This window comes from Dipodomys spectabilis, unplaced genomic scaffold (assembly GCF_019054845.1).
Source record: "Dipodomys spectabilis isolate Male_0828 unplaced genomic scaffold, ASM1905484v1 ptg000118l, whole genome shotgun sequence".
Lineage (NCBI taxonomy): Eukaryota > Metazoa > Chordata > Mammalia > Rodentia > Heteromyidae > Dipodomys > Dipodomys spectabilis.
The window spans coordinates 5,268,819-5,279,919 of record NW_024870795.1 but is presented as its reverse complement, the minus strand read 5'-3'; the positions used below and the strand labels follow the sequence as shown (position 1 = coordinate 5,279,919).

At 52.7% G+C, this 11,101-nt stretch overlaps 1 protein-coding gene across 1 annotated transcript; it reads left to right on the top strand.

Moving 5' to 3' along the window:
• The first annotated feature begins 2,986 nt into the window (after positions 1–2,986).
• Slc30a2 (solute carrier family 30 member 2) lies at positions 2,987–11,101 on the top strand. Its single transcript, XM_042688750.1, has 8 exons — positions 2,987–3,135; positions 3,765–3,982; positions 4,762–4,908; positions 5,589–5,742; positions 6,187–6,361; positions 7,548–7,653; positions 8,651–8,785; positions 9,432–11,101. Exons 1-8 carry the CDS (start codon positions 3,095–3,097, stop codon positions 9,575–9,577), a joined length of 1,122 nt encoding a protein of 373 aa, XP_042544684.1. The 5' UTR covers positions 2,987–3,094; the 3' UTR covers positions 9,578–11,101.

Genomic DNA, 11,101 nt, shown 5'->3' with positions numbered 1-11,101 from the left:
TTTTTCTCACTTCAATGCCAGTCCTAGGGCTTGAACTCAGGTTCTGGGTGCTGTCCCTGTGCTTTTTTGCTCAAGGCTACCACTTGAACCATAGCTGTTTCCTGCTTTTTGGTGGTTAATTGGGGGCAAGAGTCTCATGAACATTTCTGTGGGGCTGGCTTTGAACTGTAATTCTCAAATCTCAGCCTCCTGAGTAGTTTACGATGACAGGTATGAGGGGCTGGGAGGGTGGCTCAGTGGTAAAGCGCTTGCCTTGCATGTTTGAGGCCCTGGGTTCAATTCCTCAGCACCCATAAGCAAGAAAAAAGCCGGAAGTGGTGCTGTGGCTCAAGTGGTAGAGAGCTAGCCTTGAGGTGAAGAGCTGAGGGGCAGCACCCAGGCTCAGAGTTCAGGCCCACGACCGGACCCAAAATAAAACAAAACAAGATGACAGGCATGAGCCACTGATACCAGCTCCTTTTGGGTTTTGCGGAGACTTCATTGCATAGGCATGACCAAAACATGGATGGACAATCATGTAGAAATGTGACTGGATGAAAAAGGTATGATCCAGTGGTAATCTGGGTGGGAAGGCTGGCAAGGCTTTGTTCTTGGTCTCAGTTTCAGCATTCCTTCTTGGGGTGGGGGTGGGGAGGGGACCTCTCTGAACTAAGGTGGGTCTGAGACTTACTATTAGTCAAAGGTCAAAAAATTTCTTTAAGGCCAGCTCCTTAGGAGGAAGGCAGACATTAGGGTTTCTTTTTGTTGTTGTTGGTTGTAGGGCTTGAACTCTGGGCCTGGGTGCTGTCCCTGAGTATTTCAGTTCAAGGTGAGTGCTCTACCTCTTGAGCCACAGCACCACTTCCAGTTTTCTAATGGTTTACCAGAGATAAGAGTCTCACAGGAAGTGGCGCTGTAGCTCAAGTGGTAGAGCGCTCGCCTTGAGCTGAAGAGCTGAGGGACAGCGCCCAGGCCCAGAGTTCAAGCCCCACGACCGACAAAAAAAAAAAAAAAATGAGTCTCACAGACTTTCCTGCTTGGGCTGGCTTTGAACCACGATCCTCAGATCTCAGCCTCCTGAGTAGCTAGGATTGCAGGCGTGAGCCACTGGCGCCCGGCAGATATTAGAATTTCTATTACTTGTCTTGGGGAAGGTTATGAGCTAGAGTCATCAAACTAAAAGATTGTATCTCTTCTAGTACAGAAATCATGAGAGAGTATTGGTTTAAATAAATCTGCTATAAAAAACTTTTTCATTTGACCCAGAGTTCAGGACTCAACTCAGGGCTTTGCCAGACAAGTACTCTTCAATTGAGCTAAATCTCCAACCCCTATAAAAAGTGTTTTATCAGGTGACTATGTGTAACAGAATCTGACTTGTAAATCTGCATTCATTGAAATTTTACAGTGTGTTCTGAATTAACAGGAACAAGAGGGTTGTAAGACACACTTCCATAAAGCATAAATGTTTTGTCCTCAAATAGGTTCTAAGAAATATATTTGCAATCACCTCATAGAAACTCTTATGAACACTGAACAGTAACTGTCTAACTTTTATCTAATTGGCTACTTCTTGCTTCAATCTATTTTTAATATAAATTTGTTATTATTAAGATGTGGTACAGTGGGGTTACCATTTCTTGTCAGGTAATGAGTACAATTCTTGTTTGGACAATGTCATCCCTTCCTTTGCCCTTCCCTACTTCCCCTCTCCTATCCTTGCCCACAAGTTACACCAGTCATTTCCCACACAGTGCATAGCATGACTGCATTTGTTCACCCTTTCTCCCTCTCTTTCTGCACTCTCCTTTTGCCTGAAAGGAAGAAAGAAAGAGAGAGAAAGAAAATAAAACAAAAACAACGGGGCTGGGAATGTGGCTTAGTGGTAGAGTGCTAGCCTTGAAAAAAAGAAACTCAGGGGCAATGCCCAGGTCCTGAGTTCAAGCCCCAGGACTGGAAAGACAAAACAAAAACAAAAACAAACCCAAACTAGTAGCTTCGATGTACTTTTGAGGTTCTGAGAACTGAACTAAGGCCCCCCCACCCCCACCCCCACATGCCAGGCATGCTCTTTACTACTGAGCTTCAGCCCCCAGCCCTGGACCCTTGATTCTGAGCAGGGTCGATGGCTCCCTCTCATGGTCCTGGTAACCAAGGGTGCCAGGCAGGTCAGTAGCAGGAAGTTCTCTGCACAGGGAGGACGCCTGTCAGAAGCCAGCATGGGGGAGAGGGAGGCCGCACCCCCCCCCCCAACAGCCACCGTAAGCCAGTACTTGAAGAGGATGGGGCACCAAGCCGGCGACCCAGCACCAGCCGGCCACGCCAGGCTGCACCGCACGCGCGCGCGTCCCCCAGGGGTCCCGTGGGCTGCGTGTGTGGCCGGGGACGAGGGGGACGACGACGCGTGCGTCCTGCCAGATGGCGGCGGCTCACCGAAGCGCGCCACGGTTTCTTGGCGGGGCTGGGAATAAAGATTCTGATCGAACAGCCCCGTAGAGGAGGAAGTGGCCGGATTTCGGTGCTGGGGATGGGTGGGTCACCCAGGGGGCTCCCAGGTAGGGCGTCGCGGGCTGCGCCCACCGCTGGGGGGGGGTCCCCACCTAACCAATGGGGTTCTTGCCAGTCTCCGGCCAGGAGGGGCAGACCCGATCCAGCCTTAGTTAGACCTCCTTATTCTTGGGCCCGGAGTCACATTTCGCCTCCAGGGTAGCCGAAGTTTCTAGACGTCGCGGTCCCCCAGGACTCCCCAGGAGGGTGGGCGCCGCGCCGCGCGGCCGCCGCCCCATCCTAACTTTTTCACTCCAAGCCTCCACTTTGGGCAAAGTCGAGGCAGCCAGGCCCCCGGAGGCCCCCGGGCGCCGGGGCCTCGCCGCGCTTTGCAGACGGCCACCCGTCCCCCGCCCCTCGGGCTTTTGCACACGACGCCCCGGCGGGCAGCCGCGGGCCGGGGATAAAGCTGACGCGCGCCGGGGGCAGCGCGGGCGCGGAGCGGGACGTGCGGAGCGGGGCTGCAGCCCGGCGGGCGGCGGGGAGCCGGAGCCAGAGCCCGGGCCGAGGCCGGAGCCGCAAGTGGGTGCGCGTCCCGGAGTCGCCCGATGCGCCCAGCCTGGAGGCCATGGAGAAGCGGCACCTGCTGAACAGCCAGCGCCGAGCCCCGTAAGGCAGGCGGGAGCCTGGGAAGGGCCGGGATTGGGGCGACGATAAGGGACGCACCTCCCCATTAGCCGGCTCAGTGGTGGTTGGTTTTGGCGGCTGCCTAAAATGAGACTCGCCGGAGGGTTGAGTGATGCCAGCCCGAGAGAAATTGACCTTGGCCTCCTTGCAAACCTCCTGTCTTGCACAGATCCTGACCCCGCGTCCGGGAGGGGGGCGGGCAGACTGGAGCTTCACCCCTGCATTCTCACCCCCAGCAGCTCTGCCATGGAGAGGCCCTGTGTCTCCCCACAAATGGGCCGAGGAGGGCTTTGCTCTTCTGGAGCCAGAACTCCTTGGCTGGACCACCTGCCCTTGGCCGGTCCCCAAGGTCTCTCCTTTAGGCCTCGGGAGGGAGGGAAGGGAGAGAAGGGCGGGAGGGAACACCCCTGCACCACACCTCCAACCACCCTGATTCACCTTTGCTCACTGCCCAGGGCCTGCTGAGCTTGGAGAGTTCTTAGTTATTCTTTCCATTGAGCACGTGAGCTCATCAAGGCCCCACAGGGAGACCCAACTGGCCTCACCACTCCAATCCTCCACGCCTCCGGCCTCCCACTTTACTGTTTCTTCTTCCTTTCTCTCCTGACTAGGTGGTACTTAGGATCGCTGTGGCAGGAGGAAGCTATCTGGATCCCTCACCTGGACTTTCAGGCTGTTGAGCTGGCCACCCAGAGCAACCATAACACCCATTACTGCCATGCCCAGAAGGATCCTGGCAATCACAGTGACCCCAAGAAGGAGCGGCCCCGACGGCAGCTGTATGTGGCCTCCGCCATCTGCCTTGTATTCATGATCGGGGAAGTGGTTGGTAAGACTTGTTTGCTAATGAGATGACGTTGGTGTGTGGACAGCCTGAATGTCCCTAGGGATAGTAAAAGCAATGGGTTCCTACACCAAACCTTCTCTATAGGTATCATATCCTGTAATTCCACAGCAACATTGTACTGTCATGTGAGTGCTGTGGTTCTCTTTACTTATTTTTTCATTTATCGGGCCAGTTGTAGGGCTTAAACTCTGGGCCTTGCACTTTGCTGGTTTATCCATTTATTTACTTTTAATACTGGTGCTCTACCAGTTGAGCCACAGCTTCACTTTTGGCTTTTGGCCAGTTAATTGGAGATAAGAGTCTCTCAGGATTTATCTGCCAGGGTAGGTTTCAAACTTTAATCCTCAGGTTTCAGCCTCCTGAGTAGCTGGGATTACAGGTATGAACCACCTGCATCTGGCTTGATCTCCCTGCTTTACAGATGATAAAACTGAGCGAGTTAAGTAACCAACCTAAGTTCACACACAGCTGGAAGGAAAGGGAAGAAGGCCTCAATGCCTAGAAGGCATTTACTGAATCTCCACCATGCTTTCCAGTCCCGATTTTTACTTGATTTTTCCCATTCACTCTCTAGATTCTGTTAACCCATTTTACAGATGGGAAGTTGAGGCTCAGAGAGTCTAAGTCCCTTGCTTATTCTGTACAGTTAATGGGTAGAGAGATCTGGAACCCAGTGTGTCTTCTTCCTGCTGCACAGTCTGGGAAGTTGGCTCTTTGGGAGAGCAATAAGGACCCCTCACTCTCCTGGCCCTGCCTTGCAGGTGGGTACCTGGCACACAGCCTGGCCATCATGACCGATGCTGCACACCTGCTCACTGACTTTGCCAGCATGCTCATCAGCCTCTTCTCCCTCTGGGTGTCCTCTCGGCCAGCCACAAAGACCATGAACTTCGGCTGGCAGCGAGCTGGTGAGCCTCCTGATGAGAGATAGGGCAGGGAGGGAGAAGGAGTCAGAACAGGAGGTGTTGGTGGACCCCTTGGTGGGGCCAGGAGGGTGGCATTGATGGGTGTGCACCCCAGTGCCCGCCCTCTGGGAAGGCCCAGTCTGATGGAGTAACCCTGGTTCCAGTCACCCAGAGGCTCCTCTTCTGTAGAGAAGCACAGTTGCTAAGAAAGCAGGAACTTCAAGAACAAATGGCAATGGCCTGCATGCTGTCCATACAATCAGTGGACCAACTTGGGAGGGAGAGAAAGTTTAGCCAAGGCTTTTGAAAGACAGCAGCTTTTGACTTGATCAGTTCACATTGGGATCCAGTTATTTTCCTTTAGTCCAGTGGGAGACGATCCGGCCTTTCCTCCTTAGAGCCTCCATTTGCCAGATGAGCCAGACATATATTTGAATGTCAGTTTCTTTCCAGGCCAAACAAGGCTAACCCAGGTGGTGTCTTAAGTTCCCTCTGACAGTCTTGGATAGGAGGAGGGATGGCTAGGTAATTGTCCAACTCCAAGTATCAAACCATACTGGAGCCCAGTGAGACCCAGGTCCTGACTTCTGCAGAGGAGGAGAAGAGAGGAGGAAGAGGGGGAGGGCTTATCAGCCGAAAGGCTCGGTACCTAAGATTGCTGTTGGGGTCTGACTCGTCCCCAGAGATCCTGGGAGCCCTGCTGTCTGTGTTGTCCATCTGGGTCGTGACTGGGGTACTGGTGTACCTGGCTGTAGAGCGGCTGATCTCTGGGAACTATGAGATCGAAGGGGCCACTATGCTGATAACATCTGGCTGCGCCGTGGTAGTGAACATCATGTGAGTGCAGCCTCTTCCCCCCCCCCTCCCCCCCCCCCAGCAACCTTTATCTGCTGGCGTTTGGAGGTCACGTGGTCCAGCCAAGTTTGTAGCCCAGCCCAGCCCAGGCCGCAGGGACAGGATTGCTCTCCTGCTGTGAGCTGTTGGGATCTGCCTTAGGACTGGCCCAAAGGCATCCATGATTAGAGATATGTGAGCCCACAGTGGATTCTGTCCACTCCCGGCTCCCTGGAAGGGAATAAGCTTGAGGACCTCATGCCGGCACTGGGGAGGGATGAGCCTGGTTGATGTGGAGTAGATGTCCCTTGGGAACAACCCAGGTCCCTTTTCATGTTGTGGCTGAAACTGGTCTCAGTGGAGGAAGGGGTGGGAGCAGCCTGAGGGTTCTCTCCCTTGCTCGGTGGCCTCATGATAGAGTCCCTGGCTTCATCTCCTCTTCCACAGAATGGGAATAGCCCTTCATCAGTCTGGGCACGGGCACAGCCACGGCCACGGGCACAGTCCTAGTGACACCAGCCAGGAGCAGAACCCCAGTGTCCGGGCCGCCTTCATCCATGTGATTGGAGATTTTCTGCAGAGCTTGGGTGTCCTGGTGGCAGCCTATGTTGTATACTTCAAGGTCAGAGCTGGGGACTGGAGGAGGGTGGGCCAGGGAAGTGTAAATCCCTACCATTCTAGCTCCCTCCCAGCTGTGCAACAGGGTTGGGAGAGGGAAAGAAAATGTATCTGTAGTAGGAAGACCCCTACTCAAGCAGGCAAGCCCATCTAGTCCTGAGTGACAGAGCCCACTGCAACAAAGTTGTTAACAAAGAAGCAACTTTATTGAGAAGATTCCTACACTGACTGGCCAGGGTGGCAGCACAGGCTCGGGAGCTGATACTGCAACCCCGAGCAGCCCCCATTCTTTGGCTTTTAAAGGCAAAATCCATGAGGTCGAGCCTGGTCACGCACAGGTGACCAATGGGATCGTAACACACAAAGGATTGTATGGTCATACCAGACCACACACAGGTGGCCAATAGGCGGAGTTTACCGTAAGCAAGTGCGAAACCGGAAGCGTGTGGTGTCGCCTGTTCGAGCCAGATTACAACCTATCTGTTTTATGGGTCAGTCCTTAACTGAACAATCAAGTTGGGTTAGATTGTTAAGGGGAGGGGGACCTAGAGGCATTCTTTCCATTCCAGGAACTGGGCTGGTTGGAGCCAAGGTCTAGTTAACCTTGTTTAAAGGTTTTTTTTTCTAAAATCCTTAAGACAAAGGCAAAGCCTGGAAAGAAGCTGTACCAGCTCAAGTCTCCTCTCAGGGCCTACTTCATATCCAAGCCAGGCTCATGCTTGGAATCTTAGCTAATCCTGGAGGCTGAGATCTGAGGATTGTGATTTGAAGCCAGCCCAAGCAAGAAAGTCTATGAGACTCTTACCACCAGTTAACCACCAAAAACTGGAAGTGGAGCTGTAGCTCAAAGTGGTAGAGCACTAGCCTTGAGCAAAAGCAGCTTAGGGACAGTGCCCAGGCCCTGAGTTCAAGCCCCAGGATTGGGGCTTGAATATAAAATGGGGACGGTGAACCAGAATCCATCAAAGATCCTTCTAGTTTGTCCTAGAGACAAGGAGGTGCAGGGAAAGCCTGGGCTCTATCCTGAACTGTGGTCTGTTCTGCCTGTCCTGCAAGTGGACTACAGAATAGAAAACCAGGAAACAGGACCGGGCGAGACTCATGCTCACACTGCAGAGAGAGCCGCCACTATGGTGCTGGGGGCCAGGGAAGCTGAGTTGTTGTCTGGCTTGTTTTCCCCCTTTCTGCAGCCAGAGTACAAGTATGTGGACCCTATCTGTACCTTCTTCTTCTCCATCCTGGTCCTGGGGACCACCTTGACCATCCTGAGAGATGTAATCCTGGTGCTGATGGAAGGTAACTGGGACCTTGGGGCTCCCTTTTGGCTGTTAAGCTACATCATCAAAGAAGGTGTGTGTGTATGTGTAGAATCCTAGCACCTTGGTAGGAATCAACATCTAGAGCCTGGCTGGCAACATGTAGGCTGGCAAAACCTCCTGGGGCCCCAGTGAGATCTTGGCCTAGAGCTGGGCCCTCAGGTGTGCCAGTTCCTGGGAATGTCCCAGCCCGTGCCTGCCCTTCCCTCTGGCCCCTGCCTAGTCACGTGGCTTCTGGCCTCCACAGCACCTGGAGCTTGCTCAGTCCTGCTTTCCAGGACAGAGGAAGCTCAGGCTGAGGCTCAGCAAGGGGACTGGTCGTGTGGGGTCAAACTGTTGAGCCTGCTTCAGCTCAAGCCTTTCTTGCTAGGCTCAGGAACCCCTGTGCCTGCCTTGGGTGGAAAGATTGCTTACAGGTGGTGGAGAATGGGCTGCTCTGAACTACTACTCTTTAGTGAGAGGATCTTAGGTCTTGGGTCTCTGCACAGTCAGGACAGTTTGGCGTAGAACGGGGTGCTAGCCAGGGTTGGCCGAAGTATTTGATGGCAGATCAGAGCTTTTTTTTCCAGGAAGATGACTGACCCAGATAAAAGTGAGGATAAGAATGAAACTGCCTTAGATATAAGTTCAGCAGTTCTCCGGGTTTCATTCTTTTGTTCGCCTACTACTAAAAACTTGGAGCCAGGCATGGTAGTGTACACCTGTAATCCCAGTGCTCAGGAAGCTTATTGAGCATCTAAGGACAGGCACTGTTCTAGGCACTGAGGGTACAGTGGTAGGCAAAATAAACTGCACTGGTCTTTAAAGTTTCCACTTTAGAAGAGGAGACACACCTGTAAACCTAGCTACTCAGGAGGCTGAGATCTGAAGTTTGTGGTTCAAAGCCAGCCAGGCAGGAAAGCTGGAGTTTTAGACTTTCCTTGGGGAATGGGGTGTGAGGAGCAGTTTCCTTTAGTCCCTGTGCCTGCCATCCTCAGGGACTCCCAAGGGTGTGGACTTCACAGCTGTTCGAGACCTAATACTGTCGGTGGACGGGGTAGAAGCCTTGCACAGCCTACACATCTGGGCACTGACCGTGGCCCAGCCCGTGCTCTCGGTCCATATCGCTATTGGTGAGTGGTTGGGACACTCAGGCTGGGGTGAGGGAGAGAGAGGCAGCTCCAGGCCTGGGGCCAAGCCTGAATGTCTTGCCAAGTTCCCTCTGTCAAACACTTCAAACACTACTTCCTCTGAGCACGGAGATCTTACTTATCTATGAAAAAACTGAGGCTGAAGAGAGGGTGGTTTTGTAAGAAGGTTCTAGTCTTTCAGCCAGGCTTTTCTGCTCTCTTAGGCTTTGGCCAGTCACAGGGCCTAGAGGATTGTCCAGCTGGAGTGGAATCTGGGGTCTCTTCATGTCTGTGGGCTCCTATCCCTTTTCCCTGGGGGTAGGCATGGGGTGTGGGCAGAGGCTGAGCATGAGTAAAGAATTCTCTTGTCAGCCAAGTGCCGGTGGCTCACGCCTGTAATCCTAGCTACTCAGCAGGCTGAGATCTGAGGATCACAGTTCAAAGCCAGCCTGGGTAGGAAAGGCCCTGAGATTCTTATCTCCAATTAACCACCAAAATACCGGACGTGGCACTGTGGTTCAAATGGTAGAGCGCTTGCCTTGAGCTGAAGAGCTGAGGGACAGTGCCCAGGCCCAGAGTTCAGGCCCCATAACCCCCCCACACACACCCACACACAAATTCTCTTTGCGTCCCTTGTCTCTCTCCCCAGCTCAGAATGCAGATGCCCAGGCTGTGCTGAAGGCAACCAGCACTCACCTCCAGAGGAAGTTCCACTTCCACACCATCACTATCCAGATTGAAAACTACTCCGAGGACATGAAGGACTGTCAGGCATGCCAAGGGCCCTCGGACTGACCACCTGGGCCAGCCACCAACGGAAGCATAGCCAGGATCTGCAAGCGGCTGAACCTGGCAGGCCCAGCCAGGACTCATCTCACTCCACTGTGCTATAAACCAGGTTTATAATACCTTTCTCTACTCTAGGCCCAGTGCAGAGCCTGCCTACCTGACTAGTGGGATGCTTTCTGGACTCCCATCTGCCCCAGCTAGTCCCAGGGTGGGAAGAAAGCCAGTGTGTACAGCCAGTGTAAGCTGCTTCTTTTCCTGTGTCTACTCCCAGCATGGCTCTGGTCAGGTCTGATCCTCAGCTAATGCTGTCTTAATAAACGGCAAAGGCATTGAGTCACAGAGGACAGGACTGGCTGCAGTTTCCTTCCGTATCCTGCAGTTTTCACTTGATTCTGATTGCCCTAATGAACCTTTAAGATGTGCAGGTACATAACTACATGGCATAAGCCATGAGGATCTGGAGTTATAAGGGACCTCTACACTTATATGAGACATCCTGAGATTTGAATCTAGGGGACACTTAAGGCCTGTTTGTGCCTGTTTGTGCCTTAGTCCAAATGTGACCCTTTCCTAGAAGAAGAGACTTCTTACTAGATAAAAACTTAAAGCCAAGCATGGCTTGAGAGGACCAAAGCCTGGGGGGAAAAAAGTTTGAAAGACCCCCATATCTCAGCAGAAAAAGCCAGATGTAGTGATGCACACCTGTCACACAGCTATGAAGGAAAGTATAACTGAAAAACCCAGCCCAGGGCGATCCTGGCAAAAAGCAAGATCCTACTTCAAACATAATCCGAGCAAAAAAGGATTGGAGGCATATGTAGTTTAAATGCCTGCCTGGGAAACAGGAAGTCCTAAACCCAAATCCCAGGGCCAAAAAAACCCACGAAAAACCTTCCATATTATATCTAAATGAGCCTCCTCAGTGGAAAGTAACAGTCTACAAAGGCGGAGGGGAAGCCACTTTTTCTTGATCGAGTTCGAGGGGATTACAGAGCCCGAAATCAGCCAGCTATGCATGACCTAGCCAATGTAGAGATGAGGGCATGGCCCAGGGGAGACGCTGGCTTCCTGGCCTTTACATACATGGAAAGAGTCCTGACTTGGGGTCTGCATTGTGTTTACAAGTTGCTATCCGGGAGGCCCTGTCCTCAGTCTCAGAGGCAGCTAGCCCAGTTTTAATGGAAGCCACGAGCCTAGAGTCTGTCCCTGCAAGTATAAACAAGTGTCCTTTGGCCAGTTGGCCTTTCTGTGCCTCTTATTCTCGTCTGGAGACCAAGAATGTAACACCTACCTCACGGGGTTGTTGTAAGGACAGAGCCCAAGTCTGCCAAGCACCTGGTGGTTGTTGGAGAGTGGTTCCTTTGATCATCGTCCTGGAAAGAGGGTGCTCTGTGTCCTGAGGCTGCCTGGGAAGGGCCCCCCATCTCAGCCTTCCAGTCTAGCTTGACTCTCTTCTGGGCTGGGATGGGAAGAGGAGGGGCTGGTTGGTTGCTCCTCCCACTTTTAAATAAATAACACCCATTTTAAGTT